This window comes from Acomys minous (genome assembly GCF_964271855.1).
Source record: "Acomys minous genome assembly, chromosome: 3".
NCBI classification, from domain to species: domain Eukaryota; kingdom Metazoa; phylum Chordata; class Mammalia; order Rodentia; family Muridae; genus Acomys; species Acomys minous.
Genome location: NC_140485.1, coordinates 81,517,659 through 81,542,118, shown reverse-complemented (window position 1 = coordinate 81,542,118; position 24,460 = coordinate 81,517,659). Strand labels below are relative to the sequence as shown.

The following is a 24,460-nucleotide window of genomic DNA, read 5'->3' as shown; positions in this document are numbered from 1 at the left end:
GGGTCTAATGCCTAGTGAGGAGGGGAACACCCATAGTCCCAGAGCTAGACAGATCCCCAGACTGAGATCTTCCTACCATCTGAAGAATAAGCCCAGTTCCTCACTCCATTTGCCAGCATTTTCTGTGCCCAGTTTTGTCCCTGTTTCCAAAATTTCTGGTGACGAGTTCATGATCTTTTTAAGGTGCCCTTTTCCTTCTCTGGCTTTCTCGTCACAAATAAGCTTTCTGTTCTAGGAAGCAAGACCTGCTTCTGAGCTCAGCTCTCAGGCACGTGTCTAACCCGTGTTCACCGGAGAGCTTCTGAGACCCAGCGCTGACTCACCGTAGCATGGGGTGGGCAGAGCAAGGGGTCAAGTATGAGCAAGCCAAGGCCTCGTGATCTTCTCCCCTGATAGGCTAATCTCTAAGCCACCGGTTCCTTCCTGGCTGAATACAGGGCTCATATTCTGTGTTTTCTCAAGGGGAAGTAGAAGGTGTTTGGATTTTCAACATCAGACAGAAAACAACTTGGGACATGGTGGTGTTACCCCAGCCCACATGCCTCTTGCAAGGTTATCTGTAGTCTCAAGAGTGGCAGGGAGCGACTAGAGTCAGATCCATCTTGGTGATGAGAGGAAGTCTGGGTGGTGTGAAAGAGTAAAAAGCTCAGGCTACAAAATCCTTCCTTGTGATTTCACCTAGGGCGGCATGCCTTTTATTTAGGGGGAGGGCTGCTCCATTAACGAATTCATCAATTCTGTGTTTACTGAGCAGGCTGCGTCTTAAGCGAGGCGGTTGAGGGTTTGGAGAGACAAAAATCCAAGACGCAACCCTTGTGGGTGGCTTGTGTCCTCAGGGTGAGGAGAGATGTGGCAAAAGCAACTTATGGGAGGAGAGTTTGATTCTGCCTCAGCTCTCAGGGGACCCTCCCCAGCTTGGCAGGGAAGGCTTGGTGACAGGAGCACTTCCTGTTGTGACCAAAGAATGGACCTGTCATTCCTTTACATGGTGGCTGATAGAGAGCTAGTTGGAACTGAAGGAAGGGCGTAACGTTCAAGGATGCGCCCAGTGGCCCAGGCATCATTACCCACAGGTTCCTTACCCTTTCAAACAGCACCAGGTAGGGACTTGTGTTTCAACACAAGAGTCTATGGGTACTGAAAGTGGGAAACATTTAGAAAGGTCACATTGAGGCCGTAGCATAGCCCAAGCCCATAAGGAAGCTAATGACATAAAGATTATGAACTCAACATGCAAGATTCATCCATCTGCTTGTCATTCCTTCCATTCCCTTCATTTCTCAACCATTTCACCCACCCACCTGTATTTTTGTCATTTTAAGGCAGGGTCTTAAAACAACAAAATATTTAGTCAAGGTTGGCACTGAATTTATGAAATTCCTCTTACCTTACCTTCCCAAGTGTTGGCATTACAGGTATGTGCTACCTTTCTCAGTCCAAGCCACCTGTTAAAATAAATATCCATCCATCTATCCACTTATCAATTCATATACCATTATGTTCATTTGTCCATCCATCCATCCATCCATTAATCCATCCATCCATCCATCTACCCATCCGTCCATCCATCCATCTACCCACCCATCCATCCATCCATCTACCCATCCGTCCATCCATCCATCTACCTAAATACTCCTTCCTCCTTCTCTTCCCCATTCATCATCTTCCTTCCTACCAATTTATCAATCCATTTACTCCTTTATTCTTTCCTTACCACCAGGCTTTGTACTCACAATGCACCTAGTCCTATAACATGCTTTCTTGACAGGAAGAGGATAAAACTAGTCAACCCCTCCCACACAGAAAGGTGCTCATGGTCTCCCCAAAAGGAGCTTGTTCTGATTCCTAAATGCCAGCCTGCAAGTGTTCAGGCAGGTGCCTGCTGGACCCTGGCTGTCGGAAGGTGTGTTAAGTACAGCAGTGTGGGTCCAGCTGGAAGAGAGAGCCACATCAACAGGCACTCTCAGCAAGAAGCCTCACCACTGTGCTGAGGCTGAGGCTGTGCGATCTGCAGGAGGCCCTCTGATACTCTAGGGCTGAGAGCAAGTACCAAAGAGCACCACACTCGGAGGACTTCATGTCTCCTTGTGTGGAAAGCTCTGTCTTCTGGACCAGAAGCGTCTGCTTGGCCGGCCAGGTCAGAGCTGTCTAGAGCTTCCGGGCAGTCATTAGGCAGCAGTAGCTTTCACAGCCCGCAGGCAAGTGGCACCGAGAAGTGTCAGTCGGGTCATGGGATAGGGCTGTGGCTTTGCAGGCCACAAAAGCATACTTACAGAGGATCAGGGCGCTGGCCAGGCAGGGTCCTGTGGCTTTTAGAGTGGATGGGTTAAGTGGGTGGTGGAGGAGGAAAGGTGTGTCTAGTGTCCATGTGGAAAGCTACAGAAAGGCCCTTGGAAGGCCGAGGTTACAAGGCTCAGAAAAACACTGTTCTGAGCCTACGGCTGAGGAAGGCATCTCTTATGGTTCTCTCACTCACTTGCTGTGTGATTTTGGGAAGATGGTTTGACTTTTCTAAGTCTCAGTTTGTCTATCTTTAAAACGGAAAAACTGCCGAAGCGCCTATCTCCCCTGGTAGCTTTGTCTAGTTTGACATTGTGTGAGTCAACAGCTCACATAATGGCTACCTTCAGCACCTGATCTACAGAAAGGTTAAGGTTGTATTCCCTTTATTTTATTTTTATTTTTTGGCATTTAAAGATATTTTTATTATTCTTTTTAAAAATATATTTCATTAATTTATTCATATTACATCTAAATTTTTATCCCATCCCTTGTATCCTCCCATTCCTCCCTCCCTCCCATTTCCCCCTTACTCCCCTCCCCTATGACTATGACTGAGAGGGACCTCCTCCCCCCTGTATATGCTCAAGTCTCTTCTTGGTAGCCTGCTATCCTTCTGCTGAGTGCCACCAGGCCTCCCTATGCAGGGGACATGGTCAAATATGGGGCACCAGAGTTCGTGTGAAAGTCAGTCCCCACTCTCCACTCATCTGTGGAGAATGTCCTGTCCATTGGTCAGATCTGGGCAGGGAAGCCCATAGCTCAGCATAGATGGGCGCTTCCGAGCAGAGCAGTGGCTAATTGCTGCATGACACCATGGGACAGAGGGTAGCTCAGGTCTGGCTCCTTGACAAACATACTGTTATGGTCTTCATGGTTCCCTTTTAGCTTTCAACCTGGAGCCCACACAGCTCCACTGAGGCCTTTGCTGTCACTTTTTGCTCTCTGTGGCTATGGTCACCAGAGCCTGATGTCCCCTGATATCTGATGTGGCCTCGCCTCATCACAGATAGTGGGTCCTGCAGTGTATTGTCCTTTAGTCCTCAAGACCCTTTCCAGGTCACTCTGGTGTCCTTCAGCTGCGGTCTGTGCTTATTGGAGTAGGTGAGCAAGGGAGCAGGGGCTTCTTTCACTCTCTGATTCTCCCCGAGTTCGGCTCACAGCAGTGTATACAAGTGTGCATGGGGTGAACTGCTTGTTCTTGTCTGTGTTGGAGCCATGTTCTGGAGCCATGTGTGGGAGTCATCTGTGGCCAATGAGGATGCTGCTGGCCTGGAATCACACTTGCTGTGTCCTCGAGGGCCTGAGGGGGAGGGGAGAGGAGGGGAAGGGAGGGGGGAAGGCTCTCTGGCAGGAATTTGGATTTGGAGCATCAATGGGACACGTTGTAAAGGTCCTGGTAGAGAACACAGTGAAAGGTCATCAGAAAGGTGGACAGGATCCCACGGGGTATGTCTTGGATGGTTTTGTCTCGGTCCTGGGGCTCTTGGATGCAGAGGGGACATCTAGCCTCTCCACTTACTTGCTCTGTGAATTTTGGCAAATGTCTTGGCCTGTCTGATTCCCAGTTTCTCTATGTGCAAAGTAGGGGAGGTTGCCAAAGTGCTTACTTGACTCATATAGTGTTTGGCCCAGCTGAACTGATTAAAAAAAAACAAAAACAAAAACAAAAACAAAAAACCATCCATTCTCACTGTCTGAATCAAAAAGTTTTGCCCTTAGATGGAAGGAAATGGCAGCTCGGGGAGATAGAGAGCTGCCAGGGGCAGCATGGCTTGGGAGGACACTGGCTGGGACTGGGTTTCTGATCCCTTTCACCCCTTAAAGGCTTCTTGTGTCTCCCCACACTGCTGTCCTTCCCACTGCCTTCCTAAGTACCCAGGCTGGCCAAGGGACAGGGGGTGGGTCATGGGCTCAGGACGCTGTGAGCCACCTAGCCTCTGTGTGTGTGGCGGAATGCCCTGGCAAGGACAGAGAGATACCATTTTGCACCTTGCGCATCAAAGTGGAACCTGGCCAGGCTGCCTGAAGCTGGCTCTGGCCTTGTATCAACCCTGCCGTGTCTTCAGCAGCTCTCTCATCTACTCAAGACCCTATGCCAACACGGGTGTAGTGGCTCCTGCCGGCTTCCACACTGTGGGCTTCCTGTCCAGGGGTGGAGGAACCCCTGGCCCCGTTAGCTCTCTGGATTGTTCACCAAGCACGGAGATCCTTGAAGTATCACCAGGCTAGGCCTTGCCAGGAACCCCTGGGAAACAAAAATGAAGCTGGGCACTTGGAGGCCTGGTACCCTGGAGGCATCGCTGCTTTCATGTACCTACTGTGTGTTCAACCTTGGGGCAAGTTAGAGAGAGGGGACAGCAGGGGCACTGGCGTCCTCTGGGACGGTCACGTCTCTCAGTACCAGCCTTGGGCTCCCCAGCCACCCTCGTCTTCTGTGCTATTTATGTTGGAACAGAGCAAACACTCACATGAGCTCTGGGTCGCCTGTTCTCTGCACCTCTAGATAATTATCTCTCCCTTATTAAGCCCTTAATTATCCAAGCGGCTAATCAGGCTCCAGAATATAAGAGTTTCCTCGTCACAGGATTGGAGGCAGGGGGCAGTCAGCTGCAGGACTTTCCCAAAGCTTGGCAAGGTAAGGACAGTCCCCTAACCTGTGTCTCTTCCCTGACTGTCACATCCAGAGCTGTTGTTTTATATATTGATAAAGCAAGGTTTTGGGAGAAGGAATTTATCTGCAGTTGTTAAGTTAATGGGAGATATGGCTTATAACTATGTCCTTGACCCCTGCCTGATGTACTCATCTCATGGGTAGCCCCTGAACACTGCTGTCTCCAAACACACAGGGCTTCGGGTAACCAAGTGGGCAGCAGAGTTAGCAGGCCTCTGTGGCTCCGTGCAGGGGCCCAGGGAGAGAAGGAGGGAATCCTAGTTTGAGGTACGGGAGGAGCTGAGAGCTCAGCTGGGCCTCCAGGGCTGGGGTGGGCAGCAGGAGCAGCGTGGCTCGGTGGGTGGCCTTCTGTGATGGTTAGTTCTTACTGGTTCTGGTGTCTTTGAGGCCGCCAGCAGCTGCAGGGGGAGGGGAAGCTTGCTGGTGGCCAAGGCTAGGTCTGAAAGAAGCCCATGAGGTTGGCAGATGATAGGTGGATGGAGAGCAGGGCCTGGAAAAGGAAGGCAGAGCTCAGGCAAAAGTGCAACCCAAACCAGAATCCCGCTACCTCCCTCCGAGGCTCCTGCGAACACAGCATGGCCTTCCTGTTCTAAAAAGGTGAAAACTCTGCCTGAGCCCAACACTCTGGCCGGGGAATGGGAAGTTTTCCGGAAGGCCTGTCTGCCCACCTGTGGGATGGGGGAGATCAGAGGAGACTTTTCAGAGCTCCTTTGTCCTTGCGCAGAGCCTTGGGGCAGCTTTCAGAGGGCTTTGCCCTGGAGTGTCAGCCATGAGCGCTTGCTGGGGGACATACACCTGTGATTCACAGAGGCTGGGGAGCCCCTAGGTCCCATGGTTCTAGGAGTGACAGGGACAAGAAGGAGATGGATTTCGCTTTCACCTGGGGACTGCAGGCCTGCTTTTCAGACTGGACTCTTTACGTCCTCTGGGTCCCAGGATCCTTAGCAGCCTGTCTGACCACTTTGTCCTTCTAGCCCGTCTCATCTACGTGCTCTCTAGACTTTCAGACCCAGAAGCAGCAGGACTGTCTGCTGGGCCACCTTGTAGCAGTGTTGCCAGAAGTGGCCGCTGGATGTGTGAGTGGATGGGCAAACAAGTGGCTGTTTGAACCAACGGGAAAGTGAAGCAGTGAATGAGCAGAGACGTGAATAGAAGAATGAATGAATGAATGAATGAATGAATGGCTAGATAAATAGAAAGATGGATGGATGGATGGGTGCATAAACAAAGGAACATAGGAGTGAATAGATGACCTGACGGATGAATTAATGGGCAGACAGTGAACAAACACACAGGCTCAGACTTGGGCTGGGAAGGTATTCCCCGGGGGGGGGGGGGGAGAGAGGTTGCCTGGGGGTGAGGAGAGCCGTGGGTTGAGTGTGATGTAGTAAGTCCAGATGGCAACTCCACTCTCCAGGCAGACACAGGCCAGCTGCGCGGGCCCCTCCTTGCTTCTGTTCAGTCAGTCACAGCTCAAAGCAGAACTACACACTTGGCTCCTGCTGGGAGAGCTTCAGGAGCTGGTAAGTAGAGGGCAGGATTCCCAGAGGGCCAGTGCAGAGCATGACTTTCCTGAGAACAGTGAGGGCGGGGGGGGGGGGGCAAGATAAGAGGCCGTTACTCAGCTTGCTCTGGCTGCGAGGCCCCTTGTGTCTCTCAGTTTTCCTGTTGGCAAGATTATGTCTCAGGGGACCTTCCAGGGCTGAGCTCAGTCCAGGGGGAAGTGAGGTTGGGTTGAAGTAAGTGAGGGACTTGGTGGCCATGCAAACTCCTTGATGCAGATGGATTGGGATTCACTCACCCCTGCGCCTGTTCCCCCCCCCACACACACACACCGTGGGTCCAGCCCTGTGGACGCTGAGCTGCCACTGAACTCAAACAGATCTGCCCACTGCCCATACAGCATGCTGGCCATCGCTCTATGCCTATAGGAAAAGGGGATTTAGGGAGGGTACACTCCCTGCAGTGACTCTGGGCCCTCTGCACAGGCGGAGGCATGCTGTGGATTCTGGGTCTGGTCCTCTGTGGCCTGCTGGCTGGCACTCGAGCTGACTCTGGGGCCCTTCTGAGGTTGGGCATGGACATTATGATCCATGGTGAGTGACTGGGTCCTGTGCTGCGGCCGGGGTGGGGAACGGGATGGGTGATAGGTAATTTTTCAAGTTTGCAGGCCTTGAGCACCTGTGGTTTGCAAAGCCAAGCTAGAAGAAGCAATGAGCTACTCCTAGTGTTCCATTCTACAGAAGGGTAGGTGGAGGCCCAGAGAGAACAAACCAACTTCCTAAATCCCCTCAAGTTAGACGTAGAGTCATAAATCCCGCTCCCTTCCAGTGTTTCCTTCACTCTAATGGGAGGGGCTGCTGCCCGTGTGTGGGCTATAGGCTGTGGAGGTGACAGTCATAGTCAAATCCCAGCTTGGACAACTTGCTCTGTAACCCCAGGCAGGTCCAGTGAGTGCCCTGTTTGTGTTGATTGTGGACTTATAAATATACAGAAACACAAACAAGGTGACCAGCTCTTCCCTTGACAGGGCCGAGTTATGCTATGTGAGTGGCCTCCCATAGGAATCGTGGCTCTCTTTTTCACCCCATGGCCAGCTCCATGTTAGAGTTGAATTCAGGTGCAAGGGTCAGTGGTGGTTTATTCGGTATTTGTTCCCTGTCTAGAAATCAGCATCTCGCTCTGTTGGAGGGGTGTCTAACAGGATGTCATCTGAGGTTTGGACCCCTCCCCCCAGTCCTGGGGCCCAGCTGCCAGAGGAGTGCTCTGGTCACACACTCTGTTGCCCTTCCAGCTTCCCAGGATTGTGTTCCTGCATATGTGTCCTCACCCTTCAGCTAGGTTTCTCACTCCCTTCTTGCGGCCCTTACCTCTATGCCTGGCCTGGCCCCTGCCCCTCCTCCCTTCCTTCTCAATGCTCGCAGCCCAGCGCCCCCACCCCACTGTCTCATCCCACCCCTTCCCAGGTCCCAGCCTCCCCCCCCACTGTCTCATCCCACCCCTTCCCAGATCTCAGCCTCCCCCCACCCACTGTCTCATCGCACCCCTTCCCAGGTCCCAGCCCCCCCCCCACTGTCTCATCCCACCCCTTCCCAGGTCCCAGCCCCCCCCCCACTGTCTCATCCCACCCCTTCCCAGGTCCCAGCCCCCCCCCCACTGTCTCATCCCACCCCTTCCCAGGTCCCAGCCTCTCCCTCCCCACTGTCTCATCCCACCCCTTCCCAGGTCCCAGCCTCCTCCCCCACTGTCTCATCCCACCCCTTCCCAGGTCCCAGCCTCCCCCCCACTGTCTCATCCCACCCCTTCCCAGGTCTCAGCCTCCCCCCACTGTCTCATCCCACCCCTTCCCAGGTCCCAGCCCCCCCCCCCCACTGTCTCATCCCACCCCTTCCCAGGTCCCAGCCTCTCCCTCCCCACTGTCTCATCCCACCCCTTCCCAGGTCCCAGCCTCCTCCCCCACTGTCTCATCCCACCCCTTCCCAGGTCCCAGCCTCTCCCTCCCCACTGTCTCATCCCACCCCTTCCCAGGTCCCAGCCCCCCCCCCCCACTGTCTCATCCCACCCCTTCCCAGGTCCCAGCCCCCCCCCCACTGTCTCATCCCACCCCTTCCCAGGTCCCAGCCTCTCCCTCCCCACTGTCTCATCCCACCCCTTCCCAGGTCCCAGCCCCCCCCCCCACTGTCTCATCCCACCCCTTCCCAGGTCCCAGCCTCTCCCTCCCCACTGTCTCATCCCACCCCTTCCCAGGTCCCAGCCTCTCCCTCCCCACTGTCTCATCCCACCCCTTCCCAGGTCACAGCCCCCCCCCCCACTGTCTCATCCCACCCCTTCCCAGGTCCCAGCCCCCCCCCCACTGTCTCATCCCACCCCTTCCCAGGTCCCAGCCTCCCCCCCACTGTCTCATCCCACCCCTTCCCAGGTCTCAGCCTCCCCCCACTGTCTCATCCCACCCCTTCCCAGGTCCCAGCCTCTCCCTCCCCACTGTCTCATCCCACCCCTTCCCAGGTCCCAGCCTCCTCCCCCACTGTCTCATCCCACCCCTTCCCAGGTCCCAGCCTCTCCCTCCCCACTGTCTCATCCCACCCCTTCCCAGGTCCCAGCCCCCCCCCCCACTGTCTCATCCCACCCCTTCCCAGGTCCCAGCCCCCCCCCCACTGTCTCATCCCACCCCTTCCCAGGTCCCAGCCTCTCCCTCCCCACTGTCTCATCCCACCCCTTCCCAGGTCCCAGCCCCCCCCCCACTGTCTCATCCCACCCCTTCCAGGTCCCAGCCCCCCCCCCCACTGTCTCATCCCACCCCTTCCCAGGTCCCAGCCTCTCCCTCCCCACTGTCTCATCCCACCCCTTCCCAGGTCCCAGCCTCTCCCTCCCCACTGTCTCATCCCACCCCTTCCCAGGTCACAGCCCCCCCCCCCACTGTCTCATCCCACCCCTTCCCAGGTCCCAGCCTCTCCCTCCCCACTGTCTCATCCCACCCCTTCCCAGGTCTCAGCCTCCCCCCACTGTCTCATCCCACCCCTTCCCAGGTCCCAGCCTCCCCCCCACTGTCTCATCCCACCCCTTCCCAGGTCCCAGCCTCTCCCTCCCCACTGTCTCATCCCACCCCTTCCCAGGTCTCAGCCTCCCCCCACTGTCTCATCCCACCCCTTCCCAGGTCCCAGCCTCCCCCCCACTGTCTCATCCCACCCCTTCCCAGGTCCCAGCCCCCCCCCACTGTCTCATCCCACCCCTTCCCAGGTCCCAGCCTCCCCCCCCACTGTCTCATCCCACCCCTTCCCAGGTCCAGCCCCCCCCCCCACTGTCTCATCCCACCCCTTCCCAGGTCACAGCCCCCCCCCACTGTCTCATCCCACCCCTTCCCAGGTCCCAGCCCCCCCCACTGTCTCATCCCACCCCTTCCCAGGTCCCAGCCCCCCCCCCCCACTGTCTCATCCCACCCCTTCCCAGGTCCCAGCCTCCCCCCCCACTGTCTCATCCCACCCCTTCCCAGGTCCCAGCCCCCCCCCCCACTGTCTCATCCCACCCCTTCCCAGGTCCCAGCCTCCCCCCCCCCACTGTCTCATCCCACCCCTTCCCAGGTCCCAGCCCCCCCCCCACTGTCTCATCCCACCCCTTCCCAGGTCCCAGCCTCCCCCCCCCACTGTCTCATCCCACCCCTTCCCAGGTCCCAGCCCCCCCCCCACTGTCTCATCCCACCCCTTCCCAGGTCACAGCCCCCCCCCCCCACTGTCTCATCCCACCCTTCCCAGGTCCCAGCCCCCCCCCCCCACTGTCTCATCCCACCCCTTCCCAGGTCCCAGCCTCCCCCCCCCACTGTCTCATCGCACCCCTTCCCAGGTCCCAGCCCCCCCCCACTGTCTCATCGCACCCCTTCCCAGGTCCCAGCCCCCCCCCACTGTCTCATCGCACCCCTTCCCAGGTCTCAGCCTCCCCCCCCACTGTCTCATCGCACCCCTTCCCAGGTCCCAGCCTCCCCCCCCACTGTCTCATCCCACCCCTTCCCAGGTCTCAGCCTCCCCCCCCACTGTCTCATTGCACCCCTTCCCAGGTCCCAGCCCCCCCCCACTGTCTCATCGCACCCCTTCCCAGGTCCCAGCCCCCCCCCACTGTCTCATCCCACCCTTCCCAGGTCCCAGCCCCCCCCACTGTCTCATCCCACCCCTTCCCAGGTCCCAGCCCCCCCCACTGTCTCATCCCACCCCTTCCCAGGTCTCAGCCTCCCCCCCCACTGTCTCATTGCACCCCTTCCCAGGTCCCAGCCCCCCCCCACTGTCTCATCGCACCCCTTCCCAGGTCCCAGCCCCCCCCACTGTCTCATCCCACCCCTTCCCAGGTCTCAGCCTCCCCCCACTTTCTCATCCCACCCCTTCCCAGGTCTCAGCCTCCCCCCCCCCACTGTCTCATCCCACCCCTTCCCAGGCTCCACCTTTGCCCTTGTCATGCGCTGTGCGCTGTGTCTCTTCACTTCCAGTGAAGACTCCCATCCTTCCTCCAAGGACCCGGTGACAGTTGCCACCTCCTCTGGCTGCTGTCCCCTCCCTACCCAGACTCCTCACGTGGTTCTCACACTTCTCTTTCATAACAGTTGTCACTCTGTCACTTCCCACCAGGCAGGAGACAGTCAGGGGCTGGGCCTGTGGCTACCCACTGGTCTACTGCCATGCTGGGCACGGTGGCGGCATGGTGGCTGCATGGTGGCTGCACGTGGCCAGGAGCCAGTGACATCGATGAAGGGCAGGGAAGCCATAGATGCCTGGCTGAGAGTCTATTGGCATCCTCTCTCCTGCAGAGGTCCAGAGCGCCATGGAGGAAAGCCACATCATGGAGAAGATGGCTGCTGAGGCTAGCAACCCGCAGCCAGGGGGAAAGGCCATTAAAGGCCTCACCAAGTAAGCAGGGGCTGGGGGAAGCACAGGGTGGACGAGGCACGGGAGGCACTTGGTACAGGCAAGCATATTCCCTGCTTTTTCCTGGGACTCCTCGGTCATGATTTGGGAACCATTCCTGCCTGCAAGTCATTTAGCAGAGGCGAGCTCACTGAATACATATGCAATTAAATGGAAAGACAAATATCCAATGGTAGATCTAGAAAGGTGTCAGCAGTCATCTAGTAAAGGGAGGAATGGGCTCCTTGAATGTACCATCTTGGCTGGCTGGGGCTGCCTGAGCTATTGTACTGGGGAGGGTTCTGAGGCACTATCTGAGTCTAGCAGGAATAAGATAGATTAGCAATGTCTGTCAAGAGCTCAGGTAGGGCAGGTGGAGGTACACGTGCCACATCTTTGTAGTCCTGATTCTCAAATGATGTTTCTGAACCAGAGGTGGCTGTGCCTGTAGGGTGGGGGGGGCATTTGTCAATGCCCAGAGACACTTTTGTTTGTCAACTTGCAAAGGAGAAGGACAGTGCTATTAGTATATGTGAGTTAAGGGCAGAGCTGGTACTAAGTGCCAAATATCAAAGCTGACACTGTTGAGAAACCTGGATCCAATCCGACTTTCTTAACTTGTTGATGGAGAAATTGAGGACAAAAGAGGGAAATAGAACATTGGCCCAAGGTCACATAGAGTCAGCCATGTGTCTCACTCCACACATGAGGGTTTTCTGTCCATAGATTGGTTCATGTCCACGCCTTTGGTTTACATCTCAGATGGCCCTAGTAGACATGGGACAGAAGTTTTCTCAGCCCTCCGAGTGAGGTGGTGGAGGAGGCTGTTGAGGGCCTGGGTCTTGTTTTCTCAGTTCTCATCACTTGTACACGTCTGTGCCCCCCCCCCCCCAGTATGAAGGTAAAGGATGTCCTGCAACCTGTCATCACACTGAACTTTGTACCTGGAGTGGGCATCTTCCAGTGTGTGTCCACAGGCATGACCATCACTGGCAAGAGGTTGGTGTGGGAGGGGGAAAGTGTCCCTTGGGCTCACCACTGCACGCTCATTCACTGAGTACCGACCGGCTTTTATATGGGTGCCGGGGTCTGAGGTGACTGTAGACTTGGGTTCTTACTTTGATGGGAACCAGGTGAAGGAGAGGCCCAGACCGAATCGTTGGTAGAAGGGGAAAGGACTGAGCCGTGGGTGGAAGAGGTCAGGGAGCAGTGTTTCAGGAGTGTCAGAGCTCATCAAAGTAAGAGGGGGGGGGGTGGAAAGGTCAGTTGCATGACTATGAGCGGGCCCCATGCTGGTTTTTCACCATATGGGGGGTTGATCCTGTCCTCCTGCCTTCTCAGATGGTAAGGTGTGGGCAAAGAGGGTGAGGATAGTAGCCCCAGTAACAGAGATGCCAGCAGTGCTGCCTGCCTGGTCTTCTAGCTTCACAGGAGGGAACATGGAAATCAACGTGGTCCTCAACATCACAGCCACCGATCGGCTTCTGCAGGACGAGGAGACAGGCACCCCCATGTTCAGGAGTGAGGGCTGTGAGGTCATCTTGGTCAATGTGAAAACCAATCTGCCTAACAAGTAAGGGGCCCTGTGTCTGGGGAGCGTGGTGGTCCTCAATGCCCCATCATTCCTCTTTCTGAACCACTGAAGTCCTATAACCATTTGTCCCCTCTGTCCAACTTGGTGTCACTGGTGCCCTGTTCATCCACTCCCCCATGCCTGTGTCTCAGCAAGGCCATCAACAAGTTTGTGGACAGCACCCTGCGCAAAGTCCTCCCTGGCCTGGTGAGTGGCGCTGAGCAAGCCTCCATCCCTTCTTGGTGGGATTGCTCTGCTGACAATAGGCAGTGGATTTGCCCATAGGCAGGGGTCTTGATGGGTTGATAGTGGCTAAGAAGAGCTCAGCGTTTGTGGCTGGCTCAGGAGGAAGAAGTGCAATGATCATCTAGTGATGTCTGCCACATGCACAGGCAGGGGCAACATAGCACGTGTGTTTCAGCTTGACAACCCTGCTCTGATGGCCAGTCCTGAGAAATGAATCCTTGGTAATTTTGCATGCTGTGCACTCATCTGGATTCTAATCCAGGCTCTGCTACTGACAGGATCATGATTTGGGCCTCAGGGTTCCCCCCCACCCCACCCCGGCTCCTTCCCCCTGCCACCTGCCCCCCATCCTCTGCCCCACCCCTGCCCTGCTGGGGTTCTCAGGAATCCCTGTGGAGTACTGTGGAGCCTCCCTGTGTGCGTAACCCACTCAGGCTGGTACCTTCTTTGCTTGCAGATGTGTCCAGCCATCGATGCTGTCCTGGTGTATGTGAACAAGAAATGGATCAAGCTGACTGGTGAGGATATCCCTCTTCCACACAGGATGCCGGATTAGTCGAGTCTCAGCGCCTCTGTCCTCCACTGGCATGGCTGATTCTGGCCTGTGTCCAGGACAAGAGGAGGGCTGAGATCATGACGTCAGTGCAATACTGCAGGCCTTAAACCTGATGAATTGCCTGACTGGGCATTCCTGAATCCTTTGCTGAAGAGGTCTGCTGTCCCTACCATTTGGGGTCCACAGGGTAGGAGAAAAGGAATCCTAATGGCTGAGCCTGAAGACCCTCCCTGCCTGTGTGTCCTCGGCGGTGAGGTCTGAGGGAAAAGCCACTTCACTTTCCCCAGCCACCATTTACTCACGTGTCAACAGCCCACAATTCCAACCTCACACATATTAGCATTGTTGCAAAGGCTCTGGTGAACTCCCAGGGCCAGCAGAACAACAGGTTACCAAGGTCTAAGCCACTTGTTCGGTCATACAATGGGACAGGCAGGCTCAGGAGCAGTGGCTGCTCCTGGCTTTTCTAGCTGCTCCTGCGGCTGCTGCCCATCTGAGAGGAACCTCTTCTCCACAGACCCCATGCCTGTGGACAAGATGGGCACTGTCAAATACGCCCTGGCATCCTCAGCAGCCACCACATCTAGCCATATCCAGGTGGACTTCAGTGTAAGTAGCGAGGGTCCCCAGGGTGCTGCGCTCAGGCTTGGTGGGGATGATGTGGCTGCTTCTATCTGACAGGTGGCTGGGAAGTGGTGAGAAGGAGCCTTGCTGTGAGGATTCCCCTCTCACTCTGCTCAAAGTGAGAGGCTGGTGGCTCCAGCTTCATTTCTTGCAGGACTATGTACCGTATGTCTTTCAGAGAGTAACTGTGAGACCGGGAAGAGACCAGGCTTAAAGAGGGTCCTGCAGTGAGTTAGTGGCAGATTGGGGCCTCATTCATGTAAGCAACCCCAGGTAGCAGGAGATGTATCTTGCAAGAATGTGGGTGAAAGGCCTAGGAAGTCACCAGCCCACTTCCGGGTGGTCTTCTTCCTGCCACGCTGGGGCCTCTCTCTTTGCTTGTCAGGGTGATGTGGTAGGACTCGTATCGCACTCCGGACAAATGGCCCAAGCCAGAGTCAGAGCCACTTAAGGCGACCTAAATGCTCTTAGGAGAAACTGCCAGGGACCTAGTGGATGATGCACTTGTCCTCTCAAGCCACGCCCACCTACCTACAGTCTGCTCTGCTCTAACCATGTCTTTCTGGCTTGAGCTCTGACCTGAGGCCCAGTGGTTGGAGAACCAAGATTGCTCTGGCCTCATTCCCATGTGGCTGTCTGTCCTGTTGTACCCTAGCCTGTGGTGCAGCCTCAGAAAGGCCAAGTTATCCAGCTTGCCGCTGATGGGCTAGTCCCAGCGATCCCTGAGGGCTCAGCCCAGGACTCACAGCTGTTGCTCTCAGCCGCTTTCATCACAGCTGAGCTGGCCCTTCTGCAGAAGTCCCTGGAAGTGAACCTCAAGGACAAGAGGGTGAGCAGCCACCACACCCCACCTGCTTCTGCCTGCCCGGTGTGCCGGGGATGACCCAGGGGTTGGATGCATTACTTGCGCTGGAGATGTACCGTTGCTTGGGTTTCAATGGTAGTTGTCACTGCCTACCATTCACCCCTCTGTCCATGTAACTTGTGTCTAACCATCTGCATATCTGGTTGTCCATACAACCAGCCATTTAGTGATCCACCTACATTTCTTGTCTTTAAAGTAAAAAAAAAAAATGTCCATATGGAGGTCAGAGGCCAACTTTCTGGTGTTGGTTCTCTCCTTCCACTGTGGTTCCAGGGGGCTGGGATCAGGTCAAGGCTTGTGTGGCAAGAGGTTTTACCCTCTGAGCCACCCCCACCCCCCACTCCCTTAACTTTCTCGTGCCTTGGCAGCTATTACTTCCTTTTTACCCTCATCATCATCCACCCACTGTATCTTTATGACCTGGCTCTATCCCCTACCTCACATCCTTCTATCTCTTCACACCATCATCATCATCATCATCACACATGTGTGGATGAGTGCACCTCTACACCACCATTAATACACACCTCTGGCCATTGTCTTTTCTGCCACTCCCCTGTTCACCCAGCCAGCTACCCAGCTGTGCATCCTTCCCTGCTCCATTGCTCCATCACAGCATCTTACCCCCCATCTTCTCACCATCCACTCGTCTTTTCACCCATCACCAGCCTACCTTCTTCCTGGGTACCATCTGGTGTCCACTCAGCTACTCAGAATTCCGTCCCACTCATAACCACCTGCACAGGTGTCTCCCCAACACTTCCCCCCAACTAGTCTACCCATTGTCCCCCATCCTGTCACTCATCTGCTTTCTTGCCCCCTGTTCCATCTGTCTACCTGTCTATAAACTTGCCTTGCCCTCTCATCCATCAGACCTTGCCATCTTCCCATCTATATTCCTGCCTTTTCATTCAACATTTTCTCAGCATTTGACCGTGGATCAGGAGCCATGGGCACTGGGGCGTGTGAGCAATGGTTGGGCACTGGAGGTTCCTCCCCCTAGTTGAGCACAGAGACGTGTGTGCAAGTAGAGGGAGAGGCCCCACCTTCTTAAGGCTGGAATAACTGGGCTTTTCTTTACACTCTTTGATTTATAGGTTGGTAAGCTGCCACAAACCACTGGGACACTGGCTGGCTTCATCCCAGAGGTGAGTGCCCCAATCACCTGTGACCACCGCATGTACTTTGCTCTCCAGGCAAAGGGGACTAGCTTGGGAGGCAGCTACTCAATGTGCATGCCCTCTGCCCAATATGGAGACAACCCAACCTCTCCATAGAGCACTCTTTGGATCTCTCCAAGAGACAGGTTACCCCTAGTGTCTTATGAGTCCTGAATCCACTACAAAAACAGTCGAAATGTTGTATCTTGTCATTTTCATTTCCCAAGAGACCCAGCCAGTCCAAGACTGTCTCTGAGAATGTGCCTTGTTCTTTACAGGTGGCCAAGACCTACCACAAACCAAAGCCTTTGCTGATCAAAGTCAAGATAAGCAAACCCCCCAAGGTTACCATGAAGGCTGGAAAGAGTCTGATGCACCTCCATGGCAGCCTGGAGATGTTCGCTGCACGTAGACATGGCAAGCACCCGAAGTCACTCTTCCGCCTGGAGACCGTGAGTGGGGCCACTCTCACCATGGGGATGCTTCAGGTTGGAGGGCACTAGGGTTTTAGTTGAGACCCAAGACACAAATGGAGGAACCTGATGATCAGCATCACGACCAGCTGTACGGTACTTTATTCCTTCCTCTCTGCCTCCAACCCTCCTCATCCCCCTAAGACAGTAAAGCCTGCTCCAGGAGAACTGTGGAAACCCAAAGATACCCCACACTCAATCCTGCCTGAGAGATATTTGAAGGTTGAGCAATAGCTAACCAGGGGAGGAGCTGATGCTGAGGAGCTTGGGGATGCCCTAAGCGAAGGGCAAAGGCCCAGAACAGTTGTCACCGTGTACTGACATTAACCATGGGTCAGGTGCTCATGGAAGTTCATGCTGATCCAGGAAAAGGAGAGACAAATATCCTGGTCTAGAGATGTGGAAAGGCTGCGGGGCTCAGTGCCTGAACAGGACAGGAGGTAGAGAATAAGAGGTCCCAATGGAGGACTCACTGCCTTCTCTGCTCCCTCCCTCATGCCAGCACTTTGGTCTGGAAATCCACTACTCGGTGCGTGAGAACCGGCTGCAGATGGCCACTTCTCTGGACAGGTAGAGACTTTTGGTCCCATGCTGGCATCCCTGTAGTAGCCTTGGCTCTCTTCCCACTTCACACCTTTCCATCTCTGCATACCATGCACAACGTGGGCTGGTGGATAAGTGTATCTCTGTGCCACTATTGCCACATGCCTTTGACTGTTGTCTACCCTTCCTCTTGTCCGTTCTGGTGACACTTCTCGGCTTCCAACTGCAGGTTCTCACCTAGCTCCATCTGCCACGGCCCACACTACCAGGCTGCTCTGGTCATTTAGCCTGCTCTAGAACTCTCAATAGCTCCACACTGCCTGCATGGTCTTATCTTAAATCTTAGCGTGACACTCTGAGCCTTTCTCTAATAGCCTTCTGCCCTCACTCTCCCATGATGCTCTTCCATAGTGAATTCGGTTTTGGACCTTGGTCCCCTTCACTTACAGGCCTTCATAATTTCCTCCAGATGAGTCAGAGTCCAGCTCAAATGCTACTTTCAGGGTATCTTTAGCTCTGTGAGCTTTTCTCTAGTGAAGCCCTGGCCACAAACCTTACTTCCACAATCCTGTTTTATTCTTACATTCTGGTGGTGGGGGTAGGGGGGGGACTCGTTACACCTGGTCTTAGACTCAGCCACTCACTGATGATTCCTGTACTTGAATTATGTCAGGATTCTTTCAATGGCAAGGGGCAGAGTTCACTTTTAGGGAGACCTTTGGCTCGTGCGACAGAAAGCTGTCTGTCTGCTTCAGTCATGGTGGGATCCAGGCACACAAGGTTCTCAGGATTCTGGCTCCCTCCTTCCATGTCTCTGCTGAGCCGTTTGCTGACTACATTCTCAGGTAGCCCCCTCCCCGCCAGGTGGTAAAGGGACCACAACAGCGAAAGGTTCCCTAGTCCAGTAGTTCTCATAGCTAGTCACTAAGGCTTGGAGTCTAGTTTGGGTCATGTGGGCAAGGCTAGACCAATCATATGTACCAAGAGATAGACTGTTTGGGTGGGTTGGTCCTGAACTGTTGTTTCTGCTGGGGAATGTTTTCCCACATGGCTGGCTGGAAACGTCTATGGAGCTTCAGGGTCTTCTGCTGATATGGGGAGTGAACGTGCAGACTCCAGATGTTTGCCTGTGGCCTGTCCTTGTGCTGGTGTGTGTTAGTGTCTCCTGGGAGCTGTGCTGGGAGGGAAAGGAAGGACTTCCTTGTGTCCTTCAAGGATCTGAGTCTGGCCTGTTGGGCTGTGAATGGAGCTGTGGGCATGACCAAGAGCCCAGAGCTCGGAAGAGCAGTGTTGATGGGAGGCCATTCAGCTGTGAGGACCGAATTGGGGGGGGGGGTTAATGACAGGTGGTCACCATCCCGTCACAGTTAACAAACAAGCAGGCTACAGAAGGGACACCTGTAGGGGGCCTTGAAGCTAAGGAGCCCCTTTTCTTAGTGCTTCTGAGCATGCTTTCTCTACATGTTCCTCTTCACAGTTTATTGAGCCTGTCCCGGGAGTCTTCTTCAATTGGTGACTTCAATGTAAGTGTCTCAAGATGTCAGAAGGCAGCAGCACTGAGCCTGCAGGGGACAGGCCCTATGGTAGAGCCAGAGTAAAAAAAACAAAAACAAAAACAAAAAACAAACCAAAAAAAAACACCAAAAAACCCAAACAAACAAACAAACAAACAAAACCCCAAGGCTACTCACATACTTTGGGGCTCCTGATGCACTGTCTGACCTTGGAGAAGGCCCTTAACCTTTCTGAGTCCTTGCTCCCTTTCCCAGAGAGAACCTGGCCATCTCTATATGTTGATTCTAAAAGCATCACCATGGCAGTGGCCTGGATGGCCTTGATTGGCCAGGCTGTTATTTTTATATAATAGTCACAGGGCCTCGAGCCACGGGGTCCCCATGACAGCATCCAATTCATCAACTACTAATATGACATCACCAGATACCCTTTGCGGATCCATGAGGTCTCTGGGATGCCTGTGAGTAGGCACTGCCATAACTCACATTCATGGGCCCAAAGAGCGGGTGGATGCATGGCCCGTCCAAGCTCTCAGTTTTCCATCAGATCAGGAGTGCAGGCCACATAGCCCCCTCCTGGCTCCTGAGTGCCCCCATTCCTGTGCCATGACCCAGTGTCTTGCATGTAACCTGAACAGGGATTAGGAACAACATAAGGCCTGGGCCCTCAGGCCTGAAGCTGGCTGGACAAGCATTTGCTGTCCCTAATGTCCTTTTGTGTTCTTCAAGCCTAGGTGAGGGTAAGCTGAGGAGGGGTGCTGACCTGTGTTGGGGGTTTCCCTCACCTGTCTCTTCCAGGAGACGGAGCTAACTGGCTTCATCACCGATTGTCTCCAGAAGGCCTACATCCCTGTGGTAAACGGTGAGGCTTCGCCTGGGGTCAGGATACAGGTCACCAAAGGATGCTTCCACCTGTGTGGTCTCAAAGGCCTGGGAGGAGATGACCAATGCCTAAACATTGAGAGTGATGCAGCCTTAGTGTCACCTTCTGGCTCTGACCCTTGACCCTCCCTTATGAGTAAGATTTTGGCCTGTGATACAAACACAAGGCAGATAGGTGCTCTCTGCCTGGGTAGCTGGCAGACATCATGAATCAATCACGACACTAATTCCTAGCACTTATCTCTGGGCAACCTTTTAATTGATTGCCAAGCGGCTGGGCTGAGATGACGTTCCCTGTCTTTATTTCTCAGACGTACTCCACGTTGGGTTTCCACTCCCAGACCTTCTGGCTATCAATTACAACCTGGCTGAGTTGAACATAGTGGAGGTGAGGAAAGGGCTGGGGGAGGTCATGTTAACCAACTCTTTTTGCTAGTGGGAGATCAGCAAGCGCTGGCAGCTGGCCAACTGGAGGGAGTTGGGGAGGGGAAACAGAGGGCCACCTCTGTAATCCCTCCAGTTTCAGAATAAGGGCCTTGGTCAGGATTGCACAGAAGGACCTTAGTCCTTTTGCTCTGTCACCATGATCTCTCTATGCACCTCCACCTTTCCTGGGTTTAAATGGGGTGAGAACATGAACACCAACCTCATAGAGATGTCCTGATTTTTTTTTGAGACAATGAACCTGGAAGCATATAGTAATTGCTCAATAAACACAAGTTTCTCATTGTGTGTAGGGCTTTGAGCTTGGAGTGTTCAAGGGATGTTTTTCTTTCTTTCTTTTTTAATAATTTTATTTAGTTTTAATTTATGTGCATTGTTGTGAGGGTGTCAGATCTCGGAGTTACAGACAGTTGTGAGCTGCCACGTGGGTGCTGGGAATTGAACCCGGGTCCTTTGGAAGAGCAGGCTGTGCTCTTAACCACTGAACCATCTCTCCAGCCCACAAGGGACGTTTTTCATATGTTCTCTCTCTACTCTAGGAGGTGGCAGGGTGTGTTCCTATGTGGTAATTGAGAAAGTTAAGGCTCAGAGAAGTAAAAGGGACCTTGCAGGTCACAAGGCCTCTGCTTATCTAGTGTTGCTTTCCATCTCTTTCCATGGCTGTTTCCATCTGTTCCTGAGCCTGGATGACTCCTTTTGTTACCCCCAACACCTCCTCACCCAGCTCTTTTCTCCTGTCAGGATGCCCTGGTGCTGGGCTTGAAGATGGAATGAACAAGGCAAGACTCTGCCAACTGCCTTCAACTGCCATCACTCTGCAGCAGACGAACCCAGATGTGGACCAGATGTGCCTGGCCCTGCCACTGATGGTTACTTCCTGTGACCAGGAGAAAGTACGAGGCCTGGTAGGCCTCAGCAATAAACAGGAAGAAGACCCTTACACACATTCAGTGTTTCTGTCTCTTTTTGTAGCCAATGAACATGGGGCTTTTGGTCCCCTTTGATGGGATTTAGGGCCTCCAACCAGCTTGAATCTGAAGGGCAACTGTCCCAGCCTTGGGTTGAGTTAGGCACATGCCGAGATTACTCTCCATGCCCATGGGAGAAACAAGTGGGGTCACCCCTATACCCATGGTAGCACTCTTCCTGTCTAGGGCCTTCCTGCCTCAGCTCTGTGCCCCTGGACTTCATAATCTGAAAATGTCTCTATTCACGTGAAGCCTGCATGGAGTCTCTCCATGTTGGTCCTTATAGCTGAGGAGGTGACTTGTCATCATTTCACAGAGCAGGAGGCTGAGGCCCAGAGTAGCCTGATTGGCACACCAGGACACATCAGGGTCACACTAGGGCACATGAAGGCACACCAGGGTCACACTAGGGCATATGAGGGCACACCAGGGTCACACTAGGGCACATGAGGGCACACCAGGGCACATCAGGGGCACACCAAGGGCACACAAGGGCACATCAGGGGCATACTAGGGCACATGAGAGAACATCAGGGGCACACCAGGGCACACCAGGGCATACCAGGGCATATTAGGGCACATCAGGAGCACACCAGGGCACATCAGAGTATACCAGCACACATCAGGGCACACCAAGACACACGAAGGCACAGGCTGGGATTAAAACTCGGGTTCTGCAGCTAGCCTGCCTTGATTCAACTCAACTCTGCCTGTTCTCTGCCATGTGTTTTGGTTGAGTCATGGCACCAATGGGAGCCTCGTTTTCCTCACCCTCACCTGTACCATAGGCGGTGCCAGTGCCAATCTCAGCAGGCTGTAAAGCTTATATAAATGGCACCACAGGGATTGTTCAGACAGCATCTGGCATAAAATGTGCTAGCTCAGATGTGGTTCTGAAGCCTCAGAAAAAATGAGCAGGTGTCTCTGAGCCACAGTGTGACTGGGCACCATGGAAAGTAGGAGCATCGGACCATGTGCAGTGTGTTTGGGATCTGGAGCAGGCAGAGGGCTATGTGTAAGAGAGGCCCGTGTGTCTGCAATGTTTGCTTGTGTCTGAATCTACCCCATACCCCCCACATAACCTGGCCAGAGTGCTCCTGTGCCTCTCATCTGTTCCCATCACTTTTCATGTATGTATGCATATGGAATATATAGATATAAAGGTGTGTGTGTGTGTGTGTGTGTGTGTGTGTGTGTGTGTGTGTGTGTGTGTTTTGCTAGAGGTTGGAAGCAAGGGCCTCATACAAACCAGGCAAGTGCTCTACCACTACTCTCCATGATTTTTAAATTGACTCTTTTAGATCTAAAAGCACATTTACACATAGCTAAATTAAATGTGTATATTTTAAGTTGATGCTGAAAATTAGTATAGCCTGCTAGAATGTGAAAATCACTCAAAGGCAGCCAAGTCTTTGAAAAATATGTATATTAGACAATTCCTATGACCAATTACTCCTCAGCCCTAGAGATCATCAGGGTAGTGGCTGAGTGTCTGTCTATCCATAGTCTGGTGTGTATATGTGTGTCTGATGCAGGGGTGGGGGGATGGATGTGGGTGTAGGTGGGCCTGAGTTTGTCACATGCAGGTACCTGTGTGTCTGCAGAGGCTAACCAGGAAGCCAGTGTTCCTCAAGCCTGTGGGGCCTAGCTGGTGGCCGTGTTCCAACCTGGCACCGATCCACACCACAAAGGAGGAAGGCCCGGATGCCAGGGCCATGCCCTTGTCCCTCACTGTCACTTAATCCCATCAGCCGTCATCCTCTGAGCTCTGGGACAATAGCAACCTTGAGGCAGTTCTGGCAGGGCCCGGTGTCTTGCTAATCCATGTGCAGTGACATTTGACACTGGGTATGTCAGAGACTCCTCCCATGTCCTAACTCCTGTCTCTATGTGTCCAAAGACACACGGCTACTCACAGCCTTACTGCCACCTTCCCAGGTCCAGTGTGCAGGTGGGAAACCAGGGCACAATGCTGTGAGACGGAAGGCCTGGATTCTATTGGGACCCTAGGCACAGTGTAGATTCTGACACACGGCAGCTCCTGTATGGCTCTCTGTTTTGTTGGAGAAGCTCTTGATACTTGCTGGGTGGCCAGACACTTCAGATTGGCTCTGAGAAGCACACAGACCAGGCAAGGGAGCCCTGCCCTGTGACCCTACTCCTGGGGACCCATGACAGAAGTCCTCTGCCCCTGGACTCTCTCACCTTTCAAGACTCTCCAATCCTAGCCAATAAAAGGGAGGCTTAGAGAAATGAGGTGACTTCCCTGGGGGCCCATACATGTATTCGAGGCTGGACTTGAACTCATGTGACTGCCAGTCTGTTCCCTGCTCCTCTCTAAATTCTGAGCCTGGGGGATATCACGCAAAGAAAGAAACCAAGAGGTGCAAGGTCCTGGAGCAGGCAGGGAGCTGAGCTAGATCTTCAATGTGAGCCACAGTTACCAAATTTGGACTTGCCAGAGTCGCCAACCTAGGAAGGCCATTGTGATGCTCCTCAAAGTGGTGTCCCCCACCCCACTCCACCTCCGCTGCCCTGCCCCTCCAGTCTCTGTCTACTGCTTGCCCAGGTGCCTTCCAGGATGTTACCGTCATCGGAGCCTCTCTAGAACCCTTCTTTCCCCCTATTTTCTAATGTCCTTGTCCAGCACCAGTTTACACTCAGTAGCAGCGATCATAGGAGATGAGCCTACTGCACATGCTGAAAATAGCTCTGCAAGGTGTGTTGGCCATTGAAGATAAACCATAGGGATGCACAGGTGCCAATACTGGGGATGGGGGTGGGGGAACTTCCTTTCCCTCCTCTGCCTCGATCCCTTCCATGGTTTCCATAACTGCCATGAGGCCTGCACACTATCTTCCTAAACATGCAGGCTACAGCCCTCTGCCATCACCCTGTTGGGACCAAGAGACTGTACTTTAATGAGTCTCCTCCATAGACATGCCCTATGGGTCTAGGCCCACTCCTAGACCCTGCATGAGGCAGTGGGGGAGACCTGGGCTGCAAGTAGGCCTGGGAGGAAAATGAGAGAGAGAGAGCAAGCCAGAGACTGGTAGCATTTTCCTGCCTCTCAGGAGGCTGGGCCAGCAGGTCAGGGTGGTGAGTGTGGAATGAGAGACTGCAGGCATGTTGCTTTTTTTTTTTTAAAGCCCAGACTGTCCTCAAATTCACAGCAATCCTTGTGACATGGTGAATAAGGGTCCTGTAAGGCAACAGTGCCCATGTCCTTCTATGAGTGGTTCCCTGGACCCTGAAATTCCTTCGTGTCTATG

The 24,460-nt window shown here is 54.0% G+C and overlaps 1 protein-coding gene across 1 annotated transcript; it reads left to right on the top strand.

Moving 5' to 3' along the window:
* Positions 1-6,346: 6,346 nt before the first annotated feature.
* On the top strand, positions 6,347-21,156 carry BPIFB6 (BPI fold containing family B member 6). The gene is made up of 16 exons (XM_084775184.1): positions 6,347-6,477; positions 6,943-7,050; positions 11,244-11,343; positions 12,235-12,339; positions 12,764-12,913; positions 13,066-13,120; positions 13,617-13,677; positions 14,233-14,324; positions 14,995-15,168; positions 16,302-16,352; positions 16,643-16,816; positions 17,340-17,407; positions 18,858-18,903; positions 19,693-19,756; positions 20,088-20,164; positions 20,962-21,156. Exons 2-16 carry the CDS (start codon positions 6,951-6,953, stop codon positions 20,992-20,994), a joined length of 1,350 nt encoding a protein of 449 aa, XP_084631310.1. The 5' UTR covers positions 6,347-6,477; positions 6,943-6,950; the 3' UTR covers positions 20,995-21,156.
* Positions 21,157-24,460: the final 3,304 nt, after the last annotated feature.